Raw genomic sequence first — 23,808 nt, 5'->3', positions numbered from 1 at the left:
GAAACGTTTGTTCTGTGAGAAGTTCATAAATGCCTTGCCATTCGGGACCTTTTAATGTGAATATCCATTGTATAATAAATAAATAAACATCTGCTCGTAATATTGTATTTTTCTATATATTAAAAAAAGGAATACATGTGTAATAATAAAATAAATAGTAAAAAAATAAAGGAACAGTACAGAGTTGTTTTTGCTACAGCTGCCGGCAGTGTAGGCAATTTCTGTAGTCCACCGTATACATTTGTACAAAACTGACACACCTTTACTGAGATCGATCGACCATCATGGGTCACGAGAAAATAGTGAAAACCGATTACACATTATTTTTGCATGACATCGATATTTTTTTTTTTCACAATGTTTTATACCATCAACCTCTCCCCATTACTCGTTACCAAGTGAGGTTTTATGCTGATAATTAGTTTGAGTCATGACCAATAGTGTCCACTGCCTTTAAACATGAATAAAACACTAACTGGTATTTATTTCTCATCAAATATGACATTTCAGACAGAAATATTAAAAGGGATGTTTCCTACTTTCATCATCATAAGTTGAATGTAAATCTGTGATGTTAGACTATGGAGAAAGGTTAGATGATTTTTTATATTTTTTTTTTGCCAATTATGCTACAGGTGTATTTATGCAAATGCGGTAATGGTTTTCTCTATACGTATGACTCATCACACAAACCCCCTTTGATCTGGCCCCTTTACCTATTGACCCCGGGCATGTATGAATGGGTTTTGTCATCGCATGCCTCAGTGAACATGAAGAAGTGGTTGACAGAAGTACTACTCGTACTTTGTTACTTTAAAACCTGTTGGTGACGAGCAAGTGGAAATGTACATGTACATTGTATGTTCGTGTGTAGCAGCACTGTGCGAATCCGGAACTATGAATATTATTATGTAGCTACGTGCACAATTTCATGAACATTGCACAATGTACTTAAGGCTGATTTACAGTCGGTCGCGCGATGGTCGCGCGACGGAAGACTTGCGCGCAATCCTAAGACTGAGGCCTAAAAACCATGTCTTTTTATGATCGCGCGTCAAGATTACCGACGCCCGACCATCGCGCGACCGACTATAACTCGGCCTTCAGAGTGAATAAGCTGAGTGGTATGTTTAGTAGGCCCATGTTCGCGTGTAGACAGCATTGTGCGAAACCGGAACTAGGAATAGCACGTGCACAAATTCATGGACATATTGCATGTGTACTATGTACTTAGAGTGAATGAACCGAGTGGTAATGTTAATAACACTTGGACTATCATTCACGACGAGATTTCTCCACAGTTATACGGTTGAGGGCGGTAGTTCTACCTCCATGGTTGCTTAGAGACACAGGCACTGAAAAATCATGGCTGAAGATTCATTCAGTGGTTTTCTTCAATCACCATCTCATCAGACGAAACAAGTGAAACGTGGATCCAAAGGAAAACGTTATGCACCAACAACGTGTTACAGGTTAGACGAACGTGTACCAATTCTGACTGAGAACGAGAAGCGAGAGTTTGCAGAATGTGACTTCCCTTTTGAAAATCTTGCTTTCGAGGGAGGCGGAAGTAAGAGTATGTCTTATGTTGGAGTCATCCGAGTAAGTGTATCAAGATATCCTTTGAAGGCACTGGACACGGTTGGTAGTTATTAAAATAAAAAAATAATAAAAAAATTAAAAAAATAGCTGAAGGTGTTTGAACTGTTGAGCTGTTGAACCCAACATATATGATAGACGGCTCCAACGTAGATTTTGAGAAAGGGGCAGTTTCTCACTCAAATAATTAAGGTTTACAACTGAACTCTTTCATTATGCATCTGGTTAAAGCACACAAAGTAATGTATCAAGAGTGTTCATTATTTCTTTGTCGATGACCAATATTGAGCAAAATTGTCAGAGGTTTGTTATTTTATGCATAATGTTGAGATACATGTGAGAAGACTGGTCTTTCACAATATCAAACGTGTCCAGTGCCTTTAAAATAATTGTAATTGGCTAATTTCAAACAAACTATCTGTACATCCAAAGTTGATACCAACAAATTGTTCCCACTATTGACATTTTAGAGAAACTTCAAGACGTACATGTATGTTAGTATTTTGGGGGTCATTCCTCATAGTCAACAGTTTTTCCTATACATGTATACTGTAAAAAACTCCGAGGTCAGAATTGACCCGGATAACGGGGCCTACTGATCCTGACCCTTATCTGGGTCAGGCTGACCCGGACTGGTTAAACATTTGAAATTTGATATAAATTGTGCTTCGGTTTCCTGTGTCATTCTTTACACACATTTTGTGTCATACAAGTGACAAAAGTGACCCTACTGACCCAGACATTGATCAGGCACCACGTAACTCTAATGACCCAGATATTGGTCAGGCTGACCACGACATAAGTCAGGCACCACGTAACTCTAATGAATCTGACATTGGTCAGGCTGACCCAGACATGAGTCAGGCACCACGTAAATCTAGTGACCAAGACAATGGTCAGGCTGACCCAGACATCAAGTTCCACGTGACCCTACTGACCAAAACATGAGTCAGGCACCACGTGACTCTACTGACCCAGAAAAGGGTCAGGCACCACGTGACCACACTGACCCAAACATGAGTCAGACACCACGTGACCCTACTGACCTAGACAAGGGTCAGGCACCGCGTGAACCGAATATGGGTCCTTTATCTGACCCCCAAAAAAGTGTAAAGGGCTGTACCAAAGTGCAAACTAAATACGGTTCTCATGGGGTGATGCTTGACTTTAATTGGGCCTTTGTTTTTTAATCATAGGTACTTGAGGAGCTGGGGATAATGAAGAATATCAAGCGATTTGCAGGTAGCAGTGCTGGAAGTATCGTAGCTACTTATTCAGCTTTGGGTTACGACTCCTACGAAATACAGGAACTGCTGGGTCCAAACTTCTCACCGTTAATTTATGGTAAGAGTGATGTATGGAAATGTTAATCTTAGATCTGGTCTTTGTCTGTACTTTTGTTTTTGTTGTGTCTGCTTTTATTTTTTTGGTTTTGTAGCTTAGCCTGTGATGGTTTTCATTCTGTATTTTTTATCAATTCACAAATCCATTTTTGTTGAATTTAGACGGGAAGTGGGGAATTTTTGGGCGACTGGTGAATCTCGTCGGTAAACTTGGCGCTCACCCAGGAAAGAAGCTGGAGAGGTGGATAGGTGACAACGTGTGCAATAAGACTGGTGGAGACAGGAATTTTACTTTCAGGCAGGTTAGTCTGTAATTTACGGTATTGCTCTAACATGAGTAATATTGAGTCTTTCTTATCGTGTACGTACACGATAAGTCCAAACTTATCGAATAACGGAATGCCTATTGTTCACCAATATTATAAGCTCATAACTTGCACTATAACCTACCACTGCGGTGGTGCAATTTTATGTCATTTAATCTGTGCAATTTTTATCAAAATGGTTTTTAATCAAAATGAATTAATGAAAATGAATAAATGAATAACTTGTAAACCAACTGTCGTGTACGTAGTTATACAAGGAACGTGAAGGCGTGGAGCTATGCATTGTGGGAGCTGATTTGAATATGATGGACGCCGTGTATTTTCATGCGAAGACAACGCCCAAAATGCCTATCTACCTCGCTGCCAGGGCTTCTGCTTCTATTCCAGGTAGGATACGGTATACACTAAACCTGGGGTCAAGGTTGAAGGATAATCGAATTACATTATCTATTGTATTAATGTATAGTCTTGAAAAGGCTTCGTTTGGCTGAAAAGACATTGAACATCATACGTCACACTTAGAGTCTCGTGAATTACGTCAGCGATCTGCCGTTGCCCTCGTCCATAGTCACCTTTGACCTCGAAGAGTCTACATCTCACGAACCCTCCTCTAAGCCAAAGTGACCGGCACACTTTTAAAGTGTAAAACTTTGCAATACACAATGATTTGTTAGATCGAATCTCTTTTTAAACCATCAACAACCAAAACACAATTCTGACGAACAAAAATGTTGATACTATTTTAAATACTTTATTTGTGTTTCAAGTTGCAATGTTGTATCCCCCTTTCAGCTATTTTGAAACCGGTCAAGTTCAGACAGAACTACTTTGTTGATGGTGGTCTTCTGTGTAACTACCCAGTCCACGCTTTTGATGGTAGGTATACGGTTGGGCTATTATCGATCAAGAGGATGTTACTAAAACTATACAATTTGCCCCTTGCATGTTCAGCCATTTCCGAACAGATTCATTACAAATGAAGCATGGTAGTCGGAACCTCGAAGCTTTTGTCCGTGCCTTTGACCGCTCGTACATGACATGTCATTGCATCTCCTACCCAAAACCGGCTCTTTCCACAAAACTCTAGAGAACACGAACCATTAGCCCATTTCAAGTATGGCGGACACCAAAAGACTACTTTGGTTTGAGTGTCTACAGACAAAATGTGCCCTAACCAAAGAGTGCCCTAGAATTGTGTCCACCATATCTCACTGTATACGGGTTTTTCACATAATGACCAAAATGTTTGCCATAGGCACACACTATGCTTCTTTTCGAAAGTCTTTGGTCTGCGTGCACAGAGAGAGCAGAAAGTGACCAACTTATTGCTGTAACTCCTCTTATTGTTTTATTTAGGCTGGTATTTATCAATGGACCGGGAAGACAATTTCTTTGAGCGACTTTGTAAACCGAATGTTAGCGATCAGTGGGACTTGTCAAGACGCTTTGGGACGGTCAACAAGAAGACATTAGGAATTCTGCTGGTAAGTGTCAGGCCCGGAGTTTCATCCTTGAAAGGACAAGGCTAAATACATTTTGCAAAGGGAAACTTTCATTGAGAAATCTTTAAAGGGAAGGTACACGTTTGGTAGTTGTCAAAGACCAGTCTTCTCACTTGGTGTATCCCATCATAACCATAACATAAATGAATGATGAAAGAAAAAACACCCTTGTTGGACGAACTTGTGTGCTTTCAGATAAGAATAAAAGACTTCTATAGCTAGAAGTCTTTTATTATTTTAGTGAGAAATTACCTCTTTCTAAAAATTTACTTTACTTCAGAGGGAGTTGTTTCCCACAATGTTTTATACTACCAACAGCACTCAAATGCTCGTTACCAAGTCAGTTTTTAAGTTAATAATTTATTTGTTTTGAGTTATTACCAAACGTGTACCTTCCCTTTAAGTCTATGTGGAACTTCTGGAGTGGCACCAAGGTCAAGACCAGGGGCAACAGAGGCCATGGCCTGCGTGACGTACATGTAATTCCAAACATGAAGTGTGTTAAAAAAGAACTCTGGTGTATGTTTGGTAAGTTGTGTAATCCTTTAATTCAAGTTGACATTCAAGTAATATGTTTACTATACGATTTAAGTAGTGGATCGAAATTATAGTCAAATTGATTGCGCCAAAATAACTCGCTTTTTTAATTACAGTTTTCCGCGAGTGAGCAGGACACAATGAAAACAGACCTCGACGCCAGGGTCCGCAAGTATGCCAGGGAAGTCCCATCCCCAGACACAAAACTTAAACGGTGAGTTTTCTTCTCCAATCGGTGTAATCATATATCGAGTGCCACCAAGAGGCTGCTGGCACAGAATTGTCGTTTTATTCTGACTTACCCTTATCTCGTTTTTGCCAATCTTGCGTAAACAGTTTAAACGCACGGTGTTTAATTCTTCGTGCTAACTGAACGAACAATAGTTTGCTAAAAGCGTAGGCGTGTTTTACAGGTTGGCAAGAAAATTAGGCGCCAGATGGCGTGTTCACATTGGATTTACATTACATTATTTTTTTAGTAAGCACCGAAAATTTAGCATGCCTTTTCGAGTGCTTATGGTTAGCAGCGCAACATCGATTTCAGAATAGCCAAGATTGATCTTACAATACAATAAAATAAATCTTAAGTTGTGCACAAATCTTACAAGCGAAGTGTGATGCCTCAATACAAATCACCATGGCAATACCCTCTCCATGACAACACAAAAAACTCGTCGACAGATGAATCTTATAGTTATTTTGTTGAATCATTCATTGAGTGTTACTATTGTCCCTAATTCCTCTCATTAAGAAAAAAGGAGAAGAGTTGTGATGAAAAACAAGCGTCAAAAGAGAAAATTAAAGATGCTCTAGTGCGACTGGTTAACATGTTGGGCCATGCAGATGCTGACAAAAGTGGTACCGTCTCTAAATACGAGTTCAGACAATCCTTTAAGGAGGTAAGCACAACTTTAGTTTCAAACTGACATCAAGTACAAGCCAAATTGTTTTTCCCCTTACACCCTTTACTGAAAACATCACTTACTCAATATTTTTATTATTTTTTTTTTATTTAAGCAAACTTTCAATTAATGACTAATATTAATTCGTCTTTCAAAATGGTTTAATTTTACTGACTTTTCTAAAGATTGGTGCACAATTATTTAGTCGCCTTGCAAGAAAATTTAAATACATGTAGTCTTACATGCAAAATAATTGGTCTATTAGTCAGTCTTAAGACTCAAATAATCAGTCTTACAGACACTTCTGAACTAGTCACTGTAAAGTTGTTGTCCATACATTCGAGGCAGTGCGCTTTATGTTCTTTCAGCCTGGTAGTGAGGTCTCGGTAGTGAGGTCTCTACCGGTCTCGCCAATGTACACAGACTCCAAGAACTTACGAGTTAATTACGATTCTATACGCTAAAGTTATAGTAGTCCCAGCCTATTTCTATACTATCCCGCCCAGGTAATAGTTAATAAGCAGGACAGTTCTTTTCAAAAACTGAGAAGTCTCCCGAACACCCAAACAATCTACTCCGCGGTATACCGGTAGAATTAAGCAAGACAGTTCTCTAAGAACAAACTCTACCTGGGCCCAATTTCATAGAGCTGCTTAAGCACAAAACTTTGCTTAAGCAAAAAAATCCTTGCTTAGTAAAATCAGATTACCGGCCAAGACTCCACTCAATTGTTATGCTAAGTAAACAACAGCCAAATACCAGTTACAAGCAATGTATATGGCATGAAATTTTGGCCAGTAACATGTGTAAAATAAGCGAGCTATTTTTCGTGCTTAAGCAATTTTTTTGCTTAAGCAGCTCTATGAAATTGGCCCCTGGCAAGTAGATACACGCATGGTGTTACCGCAAACCAAATATATATTAATAACAACGTCGGCATACGTGGCATAATGAAGAGAAGAAACATGATAGCTTCCTTTACAGTATAATGATGCTAGATATATTAATCCTTTGTCATTCCTCTAGCTCTCGGATGATGACATCGACATACTTTTTAACGGTGTGAAACATCCAGACGACATCTTTAAAATCATCGACACCGATAATAGTGGTGAGGTAAAAAGAAAAAATACAATTTAATTTACTCACTTTTATTTATTGTGTTCTAAGCGAAGATTATTTTGTATCTTTGAGCATAAACTTCTATGTTTATTTTTAAACCAGAGATTACTTTATACGCACTTTTTAAGTTTCAAAGAAGTTTTCCAACCAGGTTTTTTAATCTAATACCCAATAAATTTAAAATAGCCTTGGCACATTTTCAGCATTTCAAATAATTATTATGCAAATTTAAACTGAAAACAAAAACATAAGGTTAGATGAAGTCAATGTGAGTTTATAGCGGCAGATTGGGATTGTGCCCGCTGATAATAAAAGCATGGAATTTGGCATAGTGTCCGAGCATTCTATTAGAAAGACACGTGACTAAAGGGCCATTGCATATTTTCTTTTGATAAAATAGATTGGTAGAATAACAAGCGGGCAGCCATTTGAACATTTTTGAAGTTGCTTGTTCTTAAAAAGAAATATTCTGCGATGGTCCTACTCTTTGCATTCTCTGACATTATAAAATGCATCATTCCTTTAAATAGTTCTCTTAGTTTACCCCACTATTTTGATCTAGATTGAGTACTCAGAACTTGTCCAACTGGCAGGCAAACGAGATGTGGACTTACTGCAGACTCTATGTGGGTATGAACGGCATGAGATCAAGGGTATCACTCAGTTACTTGGTTCCCTGGTCGACACTGTGCTGCTCAATGTTCAGCGTGTAACAACAAGGGTGAGTATACATGTAGTTGACTTGCATTCTGTCATTGTTTGCGTACTTTGTATTAAGCACCTTTACTCGTTTTGGTGCTGTTGTTTTTCAATCAATCAATCAAACGTAATGTGTATAGCGCCTCAATCAAAAGTTTTCTCAAAGGCTACAAGAGGCACAGGAGAAATAAAAAGTCATTGATGGTAGGCCTCTTGAAACAAGTGGGCTTTCAGAAGTGCCTTGAATGTGTTGAATGATGTTGTGTCCTTGATGTGATTCGGAAGTTTATTCCAGAGTTTGGGTCCATATACCGAGAAGGCTCCATCGGCAAAAGTGATGTGACTTGTTCTTTTTCTTTTAGTATCAACGAACGAACAAACAATTACAATACTAAAGGAACACGTTGGTCGAGTTGGTCTATGAAAAACGTTGAACCCGTTTATTATGAAATCGATTATGATGAGAGAGATGTTTTAAAAGTAGGATATAATTATCGGCCAATTTAACTATAAAGGACACAAAATGTATTCTTTTACCATAGTGTGTAGACCGGCTGTGTATTTTACAATAGCCTTGATTTGGTATTGTTGTGTTTACAAGAAAGTAATTTAAGTTAAGTATAATTTATACAAGAAATTAAAAGTGATAATATTTTGCTAACAGGTTTGTGTCTCCGATTCACAAAATTTCTTCACTTTTCTAGAGTTCTGATTTCCAGCGCACCATCGGAATTAACACACAGTACTTGGAGGCCTTCGATTGGGACATGGAGCAGGAAGATAAGACATTTCTAATAGAGGTAAATTAAATTATATGATTCTAACTGCCTCTCTTATAGCTACCGGGCAATCTCAGTTGTATATTGGTAAGACACTGCTCTAGAATTGCAAAGGTCGTGGGTTCGAGGCCCACCTGCGTAATGTGTCTGTACATTTTTCACCGAAATCGGGAAAGTAACCCTATACTGACTGAGTATACAGTACTAACACACATTCTGACTATTATGGGTAAAACCGAAATGAAAACTCTTCCCAATGCAGAATGCCTTTTGCAAGATTGACGTGGACCCTACTCCAGAACTTTTGGGAATTCTTTATAATAAAATTTTGTTTCTCGGGCATTCATATTGACTGAGAAGTTATTTGTAATATAAAAACAAACTAAACAAAACTAATAGGCCTTTATGTGTTTTTGCTTTCATTTCAAATCAGTGTGGAAAGCAAGCAACTTTGGGCTTTCTGCGGGAATACATCAGCCGTCAAACGTCTTCTTCAACGAATCTCTGAATAATTGGGTGATATCTCATCAGTGTAAAACGTCTGCATGGTGAACTTAAAGGAACACGTTGCCTTGGATCGGTCGAGTTGGTCTTGAGCGTTTGAAGCCGTTTTTTACGAAATGCATATATGCTTAGATGGGTAATTTAAAAGTAGAATAGTATGATCCACACAAACATGCCTCGGAACTTAACGGTTTTCGCGAAGAAACACGTTCGGCCATTATGGGTGTCAACAATTTGACTCCCATTAATTTAATGGCCGACCGTGTTCGTCGACGATGTAAAACGAAAACCACGCAATTTCGAGGGATATTTGTGTAGATCATTGTATTCTGCTTTTACAACATCTTTCTAACCATATGCATTATATAACAAACGGTTCCAAACGCATTTTATAGACCAACTCGTCCGATCCAAGGCATGCAACGTGTTCCTTTAACACGACGTAAAGCATTGGGAATTCGAAGTGTGTTCTACAAGGGTTCCGTAAGGGCAGAACTCTGTGGTAAGCATTGGGCACAGATCAATGTCAATTTTGGAGAGGTCAAAGGGAAGTTGCTCTTGCCAGCATGGCTCTTGCCCATCTAGACGGCAGCCGATTTCATGAAGCGCTCTCGAGTTAGGACGAGTAACTCGTCCTAACTTAGGGTGGTTTCAATGCGTCCTATACTTACTTACGTCTTACTAGACCCAAGTCATAAGATTATTCCTGAAGGAACAGTTTGGTGAAGTCGACGGCTGGTACCCTGTCTTTCATCCCAATGATACAGACAGCCCCTTGGTTGCCTTTCGGAACCAGTGATTTCATCGGAACAATCATTTCATTGGATAATTAACTTGCAATGACGTAAACTTTTGGTTTGCCGATGCAAAAAATGATATTTTAAGTACCGAGGATGTATTGATGTTATTTTGATTTAAATTTTATGTGCATTGTCCGATAGCATGATATCGGTATATTTGTTGTAAAAGGTGGGCTATTTTAAATGCTTTTTAAAATTTAAATGTGTTTTACTAAGTTGGTAATATTTTTATATTTTGATTACATTTTGGTGTTATGATGTGCTCTGCCTGATATTAACATGATATCAGTTTTAATAGTAAATTATTTTAACGAGAGATGACTCGATTTTAAAGGGAAATTCAGTGGAGCAGAGAGTCGAGTGTTCCATCATGTTGGTGGTTATAGACTGGTCCCCACGGTCCTCAGTTATTGGTTTATATGTGATCTGACTGCAAATCTCAAGAACCATGAAGGTCATGTGAAATGATGCGAAGTCAAAGGTGATTAGGGTCAACAGCAGATCTCTGGTGTAATTATTAGGGCGGCTTAGCTGCACGTGACGCGAGCAAAAACGTGAACGCGAACGAAAGTTTTGTTGTAAAAATATCACCTTTTATAAGCATACGTGAAGTTGCCATTTCTCACTTCGGGTACGTCGTGCAGACGTCATACGTGAGGACATGTAATAAGCCCAAAGTGGGCGACGTCAGGAAACTACACAATTTTCTGACGCCTCAACACGTTCACTTCGTTTGCTCACGTAACGTGCAGCTAAACCTCCTACTCACGAGCCTCGTGACGTCAGATGTTATAGACTAATGCGTGTGGTTTCTCGTAAGGGAGACGGCACACTCTCCTCATCACTACACTCGTTAAATCTCAAATAAACCGATAATTATAAAGGAAAATTGCTGTGAAGTTTAGTCTTTGAATGTAGTGGTTTGAAAAATAGCTTTCGTAGGGAAGCATTAAAAATGTGTTGTTTTTCCCCAAAATTCGTTGTTTGTCTCAAAGTTCAAATTGTTACTAAAATCAGTTATTTGTTTGTTCATTTTCATGAAGTTTCGGCCACAAAAATGTGCCAGCCGTCGATTTCACCAGAACTCTTCCTAACTTAGGATTAATCTTGGGACTTAGGACGGGTTCCCGTATCCAAATATGTAGGACGCATTGGAACCATCCTAAGTTAGGACGGGTTATTCGTCCTAACTCGAGTTAGGATTAATCCTAGCGTTTCGTGAAGAATTAATCGGCAAATGATAATAACAATACACCCACTTCTTAAGTAGAAAACAATTAATAAATTGTAGTTATAGACGTGGGAGGAAAACTTTGAAAAGGAAAACCCACAGAGCAGTCGGGTATGGATTGAAAACCAAGTCCACATGCAAGGGAATCGAACCGGAGAGTCTCTGAACACGCTACGTCATCAGCCAACCTGACTGGTACTGCCAAGAGGTGGCGCCTTACAGAAAATCGACATTGCTTGTTTGGGATTTTACTGCATGTGCATGTGGTTGTGTGGCGAAGCACAGACGTAAGTTTACCCTGAAATATGCAATGATCCTAATTAAGTAGGACTCATTTTCAACCCGGAGTTATATATCTTGTAACTGACTGACTGTGTTGTGCATTTCTACCTCCATGATTGTTCCGTGCTGTGACGACTGAGTGTGTTTGTGTAGTGTATAGTAGGCTAGTTTTGTATTGTAAAATCACACGTATTTATAATTAGCAGATTAGTAGAGGAGTATCATGGAGGTAGAAAACAAAGATCATAGAGCGCCGTACGATCTTTGGTAGAAACTAATATACCATGGAGGTAGAAATAGACGAGGCCCGAATGCTCGAATATCCAACATGGGTAATGAGAAACCTTTATTCACCACACGACCGCCTTTAGCCTACTTCTAGAATAGAACTATGGCAGGGAATTTGTTTGATATAATTATAAATTGGAGGTTCAAATTCAATAATTATAGTCTCCACATGGAGGTGCTTAGTCTCGTGTCTCATCATGATCAGCATGAAGGAGTCATGGATGGAGATTGTGCAGTATTTACCAGAACCAAACCCCATGGTCATGATGTTGTGTTTACACTCTCCAAATATCCAATTATTGGGGCTCTGTACTAATTTACATTATTTTCGGAGTCGGAAAAAGATCAAAATTTTTGTAAAATCTCTCTTGCATTTGGTATATTGACAGCGAAACTATTTCATCATTTGTTCATAATTTATTAACTCCTTTTTTTGAAGGTAGGCCTACTGATGATAAAGTCAAGATGACTTCACCATTGTTAGCATTGCAAAGACGTTCCGCAGTATTTGTCTTTCGCTTAAGTCATATCATTCAGCAGAAGATTCCAATCGGACTGCAGCCATGTGACAGAGTGAATCTGAAATGTCTTGTCACTTCAGTTTCTCCAAAAACACAGAACGCAGGAAGAGTCAGGTCTCTGCTTTCAAACCAACGGTCAGTAACAACTTTCCTTGGAACACCGTTCATTACTCCGACATGGCTAAAAAGGGTGCATTGCCGATCAACTTTAATGACCCAAACCACATCACACCTAACTCCGTCAACCCGTCATGTTAGTTGTTTGCACACAGGACCTTCAACTCTCTCAGAAAATCAAAATGAGGAGTTGAAGTCCTCCGAGGGTGAGAAAACACCCCTGGGAAAGTTACCAGCCTCGGACAAATTCCAGCTTGTCTTTACATGCAAAGTATGTGAGACAAGGTCCTCGAAGACGATCTCCAGAGTGGGGTATGAGAAAGGAGTGGTGATCGTCAAATGCCCGGGATGCAGTAAGAATCATCTCATCGCTGATAACTTAGGGTGGTTTGCTGACGCGGGCGGAAGGTAATGATTGATTTATATTTTTGTTTGTCTTGGAATCTTGGAATTCGATATAATTTGGGTGGGCTTGCACTCAACATGGTCTCTGTTTTTAAGGCATCTATTCAACTGTTTGTTTAACACTTACACCGTTATGTTCAAGCACTTTATGCTCAGTACTTTCCGGAGATTTGCAAAAAAAATCAGGTGGCAATTGAACCCAAAGGAATATGCCAGGTGAATTTCTCACAGAACTCTGGAAATTATACAGAGTATAGTGCTCATAAGATTAAGCTCTTATTTTTACCCTTGTTTTTGAGGGTTCGAATGGTGCAAAATGCTCAACCACTTTTGGCAAAACACAACAAAACCAAACCACTGCTGTTTCCAGGCCTGTATGATTCGTTTTTGAAAGGGCAAGGGCACCAAGGTATTTTCTCCTCGATAAAGGGCACTCAATGAGGAAATTGTAAACTTCTACAAGAGCTGTTCAAAGGCACCAAGGCAATGGGCAGGGTGGCAATCACCTCTGTTGCTCCAGTGAAGTGTCAGGCCTGTGTTTCAATTGTTTTGGGCTATTTTGTTTTCTTAAAGGAATATTGAAGACGGCTGTTCAATTTTGTTGTCTATTTTGTTTTCTTAAAGGAATATTGAAGAGATTTTGGCTGCAAAGGGAGAAGCTGTCAGGAGGACAACAGATGAAGATGACATCTTGGAACTTGCACAACTAGAAAGTGATAAGAGCTAATGAATGGTACATATACTATTATTAACCACTCCCACCAGGGCCCAACTTCATAGAGGTCCTCAAGCACAAGAAGTACCTAAGCACGACAAAGTTATGCTTAGCAGACTAAGGTTATCAGCCCAAAGACCATGCCACATATACAATCTGTGAATGATATCCTGCCTATTTTTGCTTAGCAGAAAAAGTTGTGCTTAGCTGACTAAGGTTATCAGCCCAAAGACCATGCCACATATACAATCTGTGAATGATATCCTCCCTATTTTTGCTTAGCAGAAAAAGGTTTTAAGGCAATACTTTCTGCTTAAACGTTTCTATGAAACTTTTGCGATTTGGACTTCTCAAGACTGTTTAATTGAATTCCCCTGTCTAAGGAGTGTAGGAAAACATCACATGGTTGGCTTGTGTGTAAAGTGCTCGCCTCTCACCAAGGTGACCCCAGTTCGATTCCCGGCCGGGGCCATATGCCAGTTGAGTTGTGCATTGGTTCTCTGCTGTGCCACGAGGGTTTTCCATACCATACGGTTTTCCTCCCTCGAGAAAAAAATCAAACACTTTCAATCTTTGGCTGTGCTCCGCGGTCATAATGAGTTAATGTGGCTGGCAGCCAAAGGCGCCCTTGCATGCCAGCTTCTCGAACACATTGTAGCTGCGTCCTTCGCAATTCAGCTCTTTGCTGCGAGTAAGGACGATTAGCCCCCCAAATTATTATTATTACATGGAGGGCCAAGCTTTTGTATGGCAACTGAGAAAATCATGTTTTAAGGTTTCACTTCCATCTAAGCGAGTCATTGTACCAGACATTAAAATCTAAACTGCAAACTGTTGGACCAAGAGTATTCTTTAGAATAATTCGCACAAGATTTTTGACTTAAGATTTAGTTTCCAGTTTCCATTGATTGTCAATACATTTTATGATATTAAACCAGAAAACAAGTGATACAACAAGGACAAATTTAACCAAAGCTCTGGAAGTACATGAAAGTGGTCTTTATTTCATACAAATCAAACCTGTCATAGATAACTTAATTTCACACATGGCAAAGGAAAATACCTTTAAATAACAAATGTCCTCTTCAAAACCAGGTTTAAATAAATGTACTTGTGTATTGTTAGTACAACAGGAATGTGCCTAGAACTACAAGGTCATGGTCATGAATATGCATGATCAAAAGTCCCCATGGTGTGCATGTAAATGGAATTTTCTTTCAGGAACTTGAAAGGTCAATTCAATATACATGTATTCATCAGAGAAAACTATGTAATAAAAATAGGTGAACTTATTTTAAAGGCATTTGTGATCGTGTTATTATGTGTGTCATTCTGTCCCAAAACTTCCCACAATTTAACATTGGCTTTGAAGAACATTGCAAAAAGGTCACTTTGCTTTTAACAGAATTGCTGACTGATGAACTAACAACAATGCCTAACCTGGCCCCAATTTCATGGTGCTGCTTCTAATGACGATTTCTTCGCTTGCCACACCCTGTAATGTGCACATTCCAAAGAGGTCACAGCAGGGCATAAGCGCAGAAATTCGTGGTAAGCAGTGAACAGAGTCATGAAATTGTGCCCTGTACATAGAATCAGGCAGAGGTGTGTCTTTTGGACACCCTGTAATTTACATATAAAAATTATAAATGTGATTTTTGACACCCAGTTTCTAAGTTTCCAGCAAATTTTGAAACCCTTTTACCAAATCCTGGCTAACCCAAAACCATGAGCACTGTACTTCACCCACGCCTGTCAAATATGGACTGAAGGTTTATCTTGACATCCTTCACATGTTTTTTTTTTAAACCCCGCTATGAAGCCAATCCAACAAATTAGTTTACAAAAAAGTCTCATAATATGTACAAAGATGATGTCATCAGCCGCTGCTACTGTTTACTCTGTGCCGCTTCTTTCCTGGCTGCATCTTGAAGAAGCTGTGTGTCACACTCATCTGCCGGCAGTTGCACATACCTCACTACTGAACCTCTGATGAAGCAATTCTTAACCGATAGCTATGGAATAAAAGTATTAGAGGAAAAAAATTGCCTTAATGGCTGAGGGCTTTAGAGCATCAAAGTTATGTTCTGGTAGTTCAGTCAGCGGGGTAGGGTTCGAATTCATGTCATGAAACTTCATTATAATTGCTTCTTTTCACCCAATAAACGGGTATCTCTTGAGGGTAGAAGGTGATATTTTTTTGAAAAATCCTTCAGAGCGCCGTGGCAGCCCGGTGCCGTTTACACCCCAGGGAGCTCAGAAGGATTACAGGAATTTTGTTGGCCCAACCACCAAGGCAAAATTATAGACATTGACACGTTATTGTTAAATACTTTTTAAGATCTAGAGATATTATTTTTATTTAGTAAATTTCTCTTCAGGGCACTCTCAAAGTGAACATTTCTCGGTCATCCCCACTTTTTTCTTTAGAATGAGAATTTCGTCAATCAAAGTGCAAAGTTGTTCGCATTTCAAATTCCTAATTGAGACTGGCTCCACCTACCATGTGTGGATATTTTTCTGGATCGGTCACGCTGATGTCTGAGAGTTTGATGTTGAGAAACTGGTCCACGGAGTGTAATGTTCCACAGATGCTAGTGATGGATAAAACCACAACAAAACTTTAGTAAGAGGTTTCAGAGACACAAATTTATTAATATTATTGATGTTTTCACTAAAATAGAGCCATTTGATATAAACAAAATTGTGAAAATTCTTGCGTGCAAAATCATCCAGTGTTAGGGAGGTTCTTCATTACCATGACCATAGTTAACTAAGGGTGGCACGCAAAGTATGCCTACATAACATAGCTTAACAGGGCGTTTCCTGCGCAGTGGACGCATATGACGTGACAGAAATGCGGCACTGCGCGAAATATTTACAAACCGCAGGTTTGGGGAATTTACGCTATGTCAGATCGAGAAAAGTAACAATAAAACAATTAAAAAACAAATTATCAACAATCGACTCGGACAGACAGTAATGTGTAATGCACGTAAAAGAAACCAGTGGGCACTTGTCGGTAAGTTAAAGGGTTTGCCTTGGTGTTCCTGGTTTGATTGTCTGCATAAATTGCATAACATCACCCTTTATATCATTATATAGTGCTTTAAAGAACAGCTGACGTATACATTGTACTTCAAAATGTAAATTGGCATACCTTTGCAGGAAAAAGTACTGAGCACTTTGATACATCCTAGCATGCCTAGGGTTGCGATAAAGCCTTTTATAAGAACCTGCGTTATTATTATAATAACAAACTACAAATAATTGTGAGATAAATATTCTTTAATACCTGAGATCATTTTTCAACTCGACTACTACGTCTTTGCCCACCAGAGATTTGAAGAATGAATAGAAGAGCTGTTGGATGAACACAAAGAAAATTCATGCAAATTTGATTGAAATGTTAATTGAAACAATCAAAAACAATTTTGACAACTAACATAAACAACAGTAACACACATGCAATCTTGCATAATTCATAACCCATACCTTTTATTTATAATGCATTCCTGATTTATAAAATAGATTCTCAAGAGCCTAGCCTGTAAATGTTAGCTTGGTTGGTGGGATATTTTTACTTTTTTGTTTTCCATAAAAAATACATTTTTTTTTCTACAAATACAATAAAAAAAAATTTTGCCTAGGCTAGGTATCTATTCTTAAAAAAAAAAGGGTGAATAATGTTCAGGTAATTATTTACTAGTTGTAACCAAAAATATGTTGTTAAATTCATTCATATTACTATCATAAATCATAGTTTTAAGTTCTTTTTTAGATTTGACAAATTTTGAATTGCGCCCTCTGTCATCAGTAAATGTTAAAACATGCCAAACTATACACAACGCATGCTGCCCGCCCGTCTCGTCAAAGTAAATCTTTGATTAAATGTTTGTTTGATAACAAATCAAATAAAGTAAAACAGCACAAATGAATAGCATTAAGTGTAATTACCATTTTGGTGACTTGTTTGGTCTACTTTTGCTCCAGTCAATGTATACCGTGGATAACAAATGCAATGTTTTTCATAAGAACCGCTCTCACTTCATCGTGCATGCGAGTATCGGCGCAACCTTTGACCTTGAAAATTAATGTAATATGTGTTTGTTAACTTATTTTTGAATAATTTATAAAATAACAATCGTTTTTCTATAGTTTTAAAACAAAATATGATTATTTAAATTAGATTTGTTTTAAATGTGTTATATTTCATATTTTTAAAGTTATTTCTATTAAAGTAAAAACATTTGAACTGAGTGAGCCTACTCTTAATGTTGTATGAAACCTGTACGTAACAATAGTGTTATTCGTGAAATTTATGGTGGTGACCAGACTATTACTTGACAACTGCAAAGTCACACTGTAATGCAAGATTGATCAACTCAACTAAACAGTGGAACGGGGAAAACGTTAAACTATTTTGATTATTTCAAGTGTTTCGTCGTTAGCTTTTCAAAACCATGGAGCTAGCAATGGATCCTGCACCACACGCATCTTTGGGGAACCCTCAGCAGCGATATTTCAGCCCATACTCCATGAACGGAGGGTAAGAAATCGGATAGTGTAGAAACAAGATTATTTTATGAGTGGAACTGCCCTCAACACAAGAGGGCGCTGTTTGATTGTTGGTTAGTATAACAACAATGGTAGATAGAATTCGTAAAAGCTAATACAAAACTAATATGTCTATTTAGGGAATAGTGTGTGTCCGGAGCCTGTGTCAATTACAGTCACACAGGGAACTGGGAAATTAACATGCGCTGAACTGAAGAAGTTTGAAATTGATTCTATTTCTAACTAAAGAAAAGAGGAGAGGGCGCTATATTTCTAGCCCTATCTTATCTATGTATGTATCGATCATTATCGTCAGTCAGACTCGGATACTTAGATAAGAAGAAGAATTGTGTACAAACGAAAGGGAGAGAATCATTGGAGGGACAGAACCTGCCCACGTTGGTGGCTGACCACTGCTGTTAAATAATGGACAGAGCCAAAGGACAGATATAATTTATGTGGCGGGATGGTTTTGACTGTTTTGTGAAAATAATGGCTGTTTTTGTTGTTTTCTTAGCAAGCCACACTGTATTCTCCTGAATGTTTCACTGATTACTTTTATAATATAATATTGTATCTGTCTTGACAGTTCTGCTTATTAATAATAAAATCAGCGTTCTGTTGAAAAAAAAAAAAATCTATAACCTCAGTAACTACCTTAGTTTAAGAGGCATAATTATTATCTGCATAAGATAGAACTTTGATTAATTGACACAGTTTCACTCATTCATTACCTCTTGATTTTTTTTACCAAAAAGTACTTCTGCCTTCCGTACAGATTGCCACCGAGTATAAATTATACTCATAACATACATTATAACAATGTTATCGATTTCTTTAACTGAAACAGGACTGTCTTGGCCGTTTCTGGTGATGATTTTGCTGTCATCGCTTCCGACACAAGATTGAGCGAAGGATTCTCCATTCACAGTAGAGATCTCCCTAAAACCTATAATTTGTAAGTAGACAATAATGATCATGCGTTGATTATTTTTCAATCCTTGCTCCCTAGGTTGACTTGCCTACAGGTGACCTCTTGGGGGGGGGGGGAATAAGGGGTTTACTAATGATCTTAATCGAACAATATTTTTAAAAGAAATTTGTGTGACCAATTTGTTAAATTCATGATGTAATAGTTTAATGAAGTCTTCCATTTAATTTTAGTTTGACTGATTTGAAAGATTCTTTCTTTTTGCAGAACTGACTCCACTGTTTTAGCAAGTTGTGGTTTTCATGGAGATGTGCTTACATTGTCTAAAGTTCTGGAGGCCAGACTTAAGGTATGAGTTCGACCCTGTGAAGGCTGTACTCGAATTGATTGCATAGCATAGCTACAACTGTTGCTAAGGCTGTTGCTGTAGCTGTGGCTCTTTACCTAGTAAATTTTTGTGGTCGCTTTTTTAGTTCAGTTTTTACTGATTACCAGTCTATGACCCTACCTTTAAGTAGCTCTTTGCAATTGTGCCCTGGCCACAGTTTGACACACAGGCGTGATACTTCACAGAGCCAATGAAGATGATTGCCTCCATGCCCCCGGGTCTTGCCTTGGTGCCCTTGACATACTACAGTAGAAATTTACAATTCCCTCACTGGGTGCCCTGATCGGCAGCAAATTGTGCCACAGCACTTTGTAAAACATTACACGGTGCTATAAAAAGGATTAGGTCTGGAAATTCAAACGTAGTACCACATCTTGCAGGAAATACTGTGTGTTACAGCTCCAGAAGCGTCACTGATAGACGGACACGCGCGCCATGTAAGAAGCCACTATTATTATTATTATTACCAAGGAGAAAATACCTTGGTGCCCTTGCCCTTTCAAAAACAAAGCATAAAGGCCTGGGCCCAATTTCATAGAGCTGCTAAGCACAAAAATTTGCTTAGCATGCAGTTTTTTGCCTTGATAAAAACAGAATTACCAACCAAATTTCTGAGTGATTTTCAGGATAAGCAAACAACAGCTGAATACCTGTAACAACAAGCAATATGCAGCAAATATAAATTTGGTGTGTAATCCTTTTTTTATCAAGGAAGAAATTTCATGCTAAGCAAATTTTTGTGCTAAGCAGCTCTATGAAATTGGGCCCTGGACACCTCACGCTCATGGAGACCAAAACACTTTGAAACAAACTTGTTGTAAATTATGTTTTTTTTTTTCTTTCCTGTAGATGTATGAGCATGACAACCACAAGAAGATGAGCTGTAAGGCCATAGCCTCTATGCTGTCATCCATCCTATACTATAGACGCTTCTTCCCTTACTACACTTACAATGTCCTGGCCGGTCTGGACGAGGAAGGTTAGTACATCAAAGTGACAGTTGGATGACTCCATGAAGCCCGGTTCATATCTCCTGCAAATGCGAATGCGAATTTGACGTCACAACCCTCCTTTCGCAGCGATATTCGCAAGTATGTTGAGCAAAGTTGAACTGCTGCGAATAATTCGTTGCGAATTTGTGACGAAAATCTGATCGCGTTCGCATTCGCAGGAAGTATGAACCGGGCTTTAGCCTTTTTTTGAGATATGGTAGACACTATAGGAGTGCACTGTAGGATGTGTGGGTGTATTGACCCCTTGCACGCACGTCACACGGGGCAATGCGCACTTCCTTGAATAACTCACAGTTCCAAGATTATTCTGATGACAACGTCAGGCGAATTCCGTCAGTCGTACAAATTTACCCAAACCAAATGGTGTTACAGTAATGTGTCAACCACAACAGTATAAGAAGTAAAAAAAACTTGCAGTGTATGTAAACATTTTGCAAAAAGTTGAAACATTCTTGATGGTACATGAAGATTGTCCACAGAGCAATTTTATGCTCTATGGTCAGATGTCTTTCCAGATATCCTTATTTATTATTTCTTTGTATGCTTTCGTTTCAAATTTAAAACTGTCAATTGAGTTTTGTTTAATTTGCATGTGTACATCTCAGAGGAAAATGTGTCTAGTATGAACAATCCGTTCAAACTGATAAAACAATAGTGTTTCTGTCCTTACAAATTCTGTAATTAAAACCTTAAAAACCTAACAAAAACTTGTTATTCGAATATATAAATTGCATGTTCTTTGTGATTGCATTGATAGGTAAAGGTTGTGTGTACAGCTTTGATCCTGTTGGTTCATACGAGAGAGAAGTGTACAGGGCTGCTGGGTCATCCAGCTCACTCCTACAGCCCTTGCTAGACAATCAGGTAAACTTGGTCTAAAAATAAAAAATAATAGGGATAAGAATTTTAAATTGGGAGTATTATCTTTACTCCCAGCTGATCAGCTGGAAGCTGGCCACATCGTGTTTGAGCCCCTGGCTTGAAAGGGTGGCTTAGGCAGCAAGCCACATCAACTCGTATATGACCACAGCACAGCCAGAGATCGACAGTGTTTGATTTTTTTCCGAAGGGAAGAAAAACGGTTGGGCTTGAAGAAAAACCATTGTGGCATACATAGAAGAGAACCATATTGCCTCATATTGCCTCATCCGAGAGTCTGATTGTCAGAGCACAGCAATCAAATAAGTAGAAGCAAGTTCTTATAAGTCGCATTTTACAATAACTGTCACAATGCGCTTTACATTGGCCAAAAACACAACTTTAATCATTCTCAGCTCCCTGGGGAGTATAAAACTTGGGCAACCTTAGCGCTCCAAATAAATAAGTCGTTTTAAGAGCCACACACGTTGCATTTTTGGACAGTTGTCAAAGTTATCTTTAAAACAATTTGTTTCCCTTTCTTTTTTCCAAGATTGGAGGCAAGAATCAAGAAGGTTACGAAGCTCCTCCCCTCACCATCGAGAAGGCTGTTGCCTTAGTGAAGGATGTTTTCATCTCGGCCGCTGAGCGAGACATCTATACAGGAGACGGTATCATCGTGAATGTGATCACCAAGGATGGCGTGAGGGAAGAGCGCTTCCCACTCAGACGAGATTAACACTAAAAAGAGATTGTCTGTCTTTTGGAGATTGTTTTGTGATATGTTCTTGCAAAAGTAGAGGGAAAAGAAACGCAGTACTCTGGGAAAGTACGGAGTACACTGTGCTTTTTTACACACATTGGTGTAAGGGTAAAACCACATAATATTTGTTATCTAATGGAACCTGTTATATCTCATTGACACTATTCAGCCCCAAAACAACCAATCTAATAGCCCATTAGATATGACGTAGAGTCCAAACAGTGCCCTCACTGGGGTCAATGTTTTGTCCTCCAATTTTGCAAGAGCACATCACATTTGTAATGTTTCAGGTTGGTATTGCATAAGAAGTGTACTGGCCTTTTTTCAATGTTTGCACATGAGGACCAGTCGAAATTTACTCCAAGTGGTCCGACTGGCTAGTGCAGTGTTCACAGACATCCCTGCTTAGGTACCTGGGCCCAATTTCATGGCTCTGCTTACCGCCGAATTCAGCGCTTACGCTCACAATTCCCCGCTTACATGTAAGTGTCGAATGTCTGCAAAAGCCTTTGTAAGCACGCACGGGCAGAAGCCAAAATTTGCTGCTAACCTGTGAAATATACTTGCCGTATTAAAGTACAGCATTCCTTGCTTCCGATTTCATAAGCGACGATTCTGTGCTTACGGTAAGCAGAGCCATGTAATTGGGCCCTGGTCTTGCTGGCTAGTTACCGATATAAACTAAAAGTAAAAGTTTGAATTATCTGGTAAAGGTACATCCCAAGTAAGCATTCAAAAAGAAAAACGTAACCATTGGAAGTGTGTTTTCTCAGACAATTGAGCGTCATTTTTAAATGGAATTTGTGTATGTTATGTAAAATTTCTTTAAACTGTGACAGTATATAAATAATTTTGACTCGTTGGAAGAAATATGAAAAATAGTTAGTTACCTGAATCGTTCATGGTACATTATTCTGTTTACAAGGTACTACATTAGACCTGTGCATCTTACTTGCACCAAGTTCTGGCTACTTCTGCTATAAAGCTGGAGTTTTTGTGTTATTTTACCCAAAAATCACTCTTCATCTTATACTGAAACTTACTGACAAGACCCCAAGTCTTAGGGATTGTAATAATTTGTAAAAGCCATGTCAAAACAATCAGTTCTCACTTATACAAAAACGAGCTCATTGCATTTTCACATGGGCCTCTGGTCATTGTTGAGCTCAGTTTGTGTGAAGTGGGCGAGCGTGACTATATGGTGGGTGGAGTTATATCATATAAATAGGACTATGGTTCATTGTAGTGTTATATGTTTCAACAACGCAGCAGTGTCACTTTTGGAACGTTCAAAACAATTAAATGAGGTAATAGTAAACAAATACGTGAAGTGTTGAAGTGATGAATTTGAATTATTATGGAGTTCGTCAATCCCTAGCCCCCCATACCTGCTCTCTCTCGGCAGGAATCAACCCCTTAAAAAACAGAACTCTCAATAAGCTCACACTAGAACCATAGAGCTAGAACAGTATCCCATTTGTCTCCATTGTTAACCAGCTGTTATGTGGGTTGTTATTTATTCATAATAGTCACGAGGCTGTATCCGAATTGGTGGTTATGGTCAGGGCTACGACTGTTGCTGGTTGTTACTGTTGTCAAAAGACCTTTCCATTGTTGATAAACAAA

General features: G+C 38.7%; 4 protein-coding genes and 1 long non-coding RNA gene across 8 annotated transcripts; 4 read left to right on the top strand and 1 right to left on the bottom strand.

The window, feature by feature from the left end:
• The first annotated feature begins 1,134 nt into the window (after positions 1 to 1,134).
• On the top strand, positions 1,135 to 9,612 carry LOC117302890. 2 transcript variants are annotated; one of them, XM_033786857.1, is made up of 12 exons: positions 1,135 to 1,602; positions 2,796 to 2,943; positions 3,105 to 3,244; positions 3,517 to 3,655; positions 4,061 to 4,144; positions 4,625 to 4,752; positions 5,424 to 5,521; positions 6,059 to 6,206; positions 7,236 to 7,325; positions 7,894 to 8,052; positions 8,735 to 8,830; positions 9,243 to 9,612. In XM_033786857.1, exons 1-12 carry the CDS (start codon positions 1,366 to 1,368, stop codon positions 9,315 to 9,317), a joined length of 1,542 nt encoding a protein of 513 aa, XP_033642748.1. In that variant the 5' UTR covers positions 1,135 to 1,365; the 3' UTR covers positions 9,318 to 9,612. The 2 variants fall into 2 exon arrangements, with proteins under 2 accessions (XP_033642748.1, XP_033642749.1); XM_033786858.1 differs by lacking the exons at positions 8,735 to 8,830; positions 9,243 to 9,612 and having other exon boundaries at positions 7,236 to 7,320; positions 7,894 to 7,950.
• Positions 9,613 to 9,679: 67 nt separating this feature from the next.
• LOC117303230 lies at positions 9,680 to 10,332 on the top strand. The gene is made up of 2 exons (XR_004520493.1): positions 9,680 to 9,853; positions 9,940 to 10,332. It is a non-coding gene; the product is annotated as an uncharacterized LOC117303230 (long non-coding RNA).
• A 1,035-nt stretch (positions 10,333 to 11,367) lies between these two features.
• On the top strand, positions 11,368 to 13,688 carry LOC117303215. Of its 3 annotated transcripts, none has more exons than XM_033787355.1 (3): positions 11,368 to 11,631; positions 12,358 to 12,960; positions 13,582 to 13,688. In XM_033787355.1, the coding sequence occupies exons 1-3, from the start codon at positions 11,600 to 11,602 to the stop codon at positions 13,682 to 13,684; spliced, it is 738 nt and encodes a 245-aa protein (XP_033643246.1). In that variant the 5' UTR covers positions 11,368 to 11,599; the 3' UTR covers positions 13,685 to 13,688. The 3 variants fall into 3 exon arrangements, with proteins under 3 accessions (XP_033643246.1, XP_033643248.1, XP_033643247.1); XM_033787357.1 differs by lacking the exon at positions 11,368 to 11,631 and adding an exon at positions 11,649 to 11,765 and having other exon boundaries at positions 12,354 to 12,960; XM_033787356.1 differs by lacking the exon at positions 11,368 to 11,631 and adding an exon at positions 11,649 to 11,958 and having other exon boundaries at positions 12,354 to 12,960.
• A 962-nt stretch (positions 13,689 to 14,650) lies between these two features.
• Positions 14,651 to 17,763, bottom strand: LOC117303214 (U6 snRNA-associated Sm-like protein LSm2). Its single transcript, XM_033787354.1, has 4 exons — positions 17,630 to 17,763; positions 16,968 to 17,035; positions 16,176 to 16,266; positions 14,651 to 15,687 (listed from the first exon to the last, which is right to left on the bottom strand). Exons 1-4 carry the CDS (start codon positions 17,630 to 17,632, stop codon positions 15,562 to 15,564), a joined length of 288 nt encoding a protein of 95 aa, XP_033643245.1. The 5' UTR covers positions 17,633 to 17,763; the 3' UTR covers positions 14,651 to 15,561.
• Positions 17,764 to 18,011: 248 nt separating this feature from the next.
• LOC117303212 (proteasome subunit beta type-1-like) lies at positions 18,012 to 22,459 on the top strand. The gene is made up of 6 exons (XM_033787352.1): positions 18,012 to 18,221; positions 19,080 to 19,187; positions 19,428 to 19,509; positions 20,398 to 20,527; positions 21,319 to 21,425; positions 21,973 to 22,459. The coding sequence occupies exons 1-6, from the start codon at positions 18,136 to 18,138 to the stop codon at positions 22,156 to 22,158; spliced, it is 699 nt and encodes a 232-aa protein (XP_033643243.1). The 5' UTR covers positions 18,012 to 18,135; the 3' UTR covers positions 22,159 to 22,459.
• Positions 22,460 to 23,808: the final 1,349 nt, after the last annotated feature.

This window comes from Asterias rubens, chromosome 19 (assembly GCF_902459465.1).
Source record: "Asterias rubens chromosome 19, eAstRub1.3, whole genome shotgun sequence".
NCBI lineage: Eukaryota > Metazoa > Echinodermata > Asteroidea > Forcipulatida > Asteriidae > Asterias > Asterias rubens.
This window is presented reverse-complemented; position numbering and strand designations above follow the sequence as displayed.

Coding starts and splice junctions, on each gene's coding strand:
- LOC117303215 (XM_033787355.1), top strand. CDS start 11,600: ATGTGCATGTGGTTGTGTGGCGAAGCACAGAC. Junction 11,632..12,357: donor TTGTGTGGCGAAGCACAGAC/GTAAGTTTACCC, acceptor TTTTGAAGGTAG/GCCTACTGATGATAAAGTCA. Junction 12,961..13,581: donor TTTGCTGACGCGGGCGGAAG/GTAATGATTGAT, acceptor GTTTTCTTAAAG/GAATATTGAAGAGATTTTGG.
- LOC117303214 (XM_033787354.1), bottom strand. Junction 16,267..16,967: donor GAGTTGAAAAATGATCTCAG/GTATTAAAGAAT, acceptor ATCCATCACTAG/CATCTGTGGAACATTACACT. Junction 15,688..16,175: donor CAGAAAAATATCCACACATG/GTAGGTGGAGCC, acceptor TTTATTCCATAG/CTATCGGTTAAGAATTGCTT.
- LOC117302890 (XM_033786857.1), top strand. CDS start 1,366: ATGGCTGAAGATTCATTCAGTGGTTTTCTTCAATCACCATCTCATCAG. Junction 7,326..7,893: donor ACACCGATAATAGTGGTGAG/GTAAAAAGAAAA, acceptor ATTTTGATCTAG/ATTGAGTACTCAGAACTTGT. Junction 8,831..9,242: donor ATAAGACATTTCTAATAGAG/GTAAATTAAATT, acceptor ATTTCAAATCAG/TGTGGAAAGCAAGCAACTTT.
- LOC117303212 (XM_033787352.1), top strand. CDS start 18,136: ATGGAGCTAGCAATGGATCCTGCACCACACGCATCTTTGGGGAACCCT. Junction 19,510..20,397: donor TTCTGGAGGCCAGACTTAAG/GTATGAGTTCGA, acceptor TCTTTCCTGTAG/ATGTATGAGCATGACAACCA. Junction 21,426..21,972: donor AGCCCTTGCTAGACAATCAG/GTAAACTTGGTC, acceptor CTTTTTTCCAAG/ATTGGAGGCAAGAATCAAGA.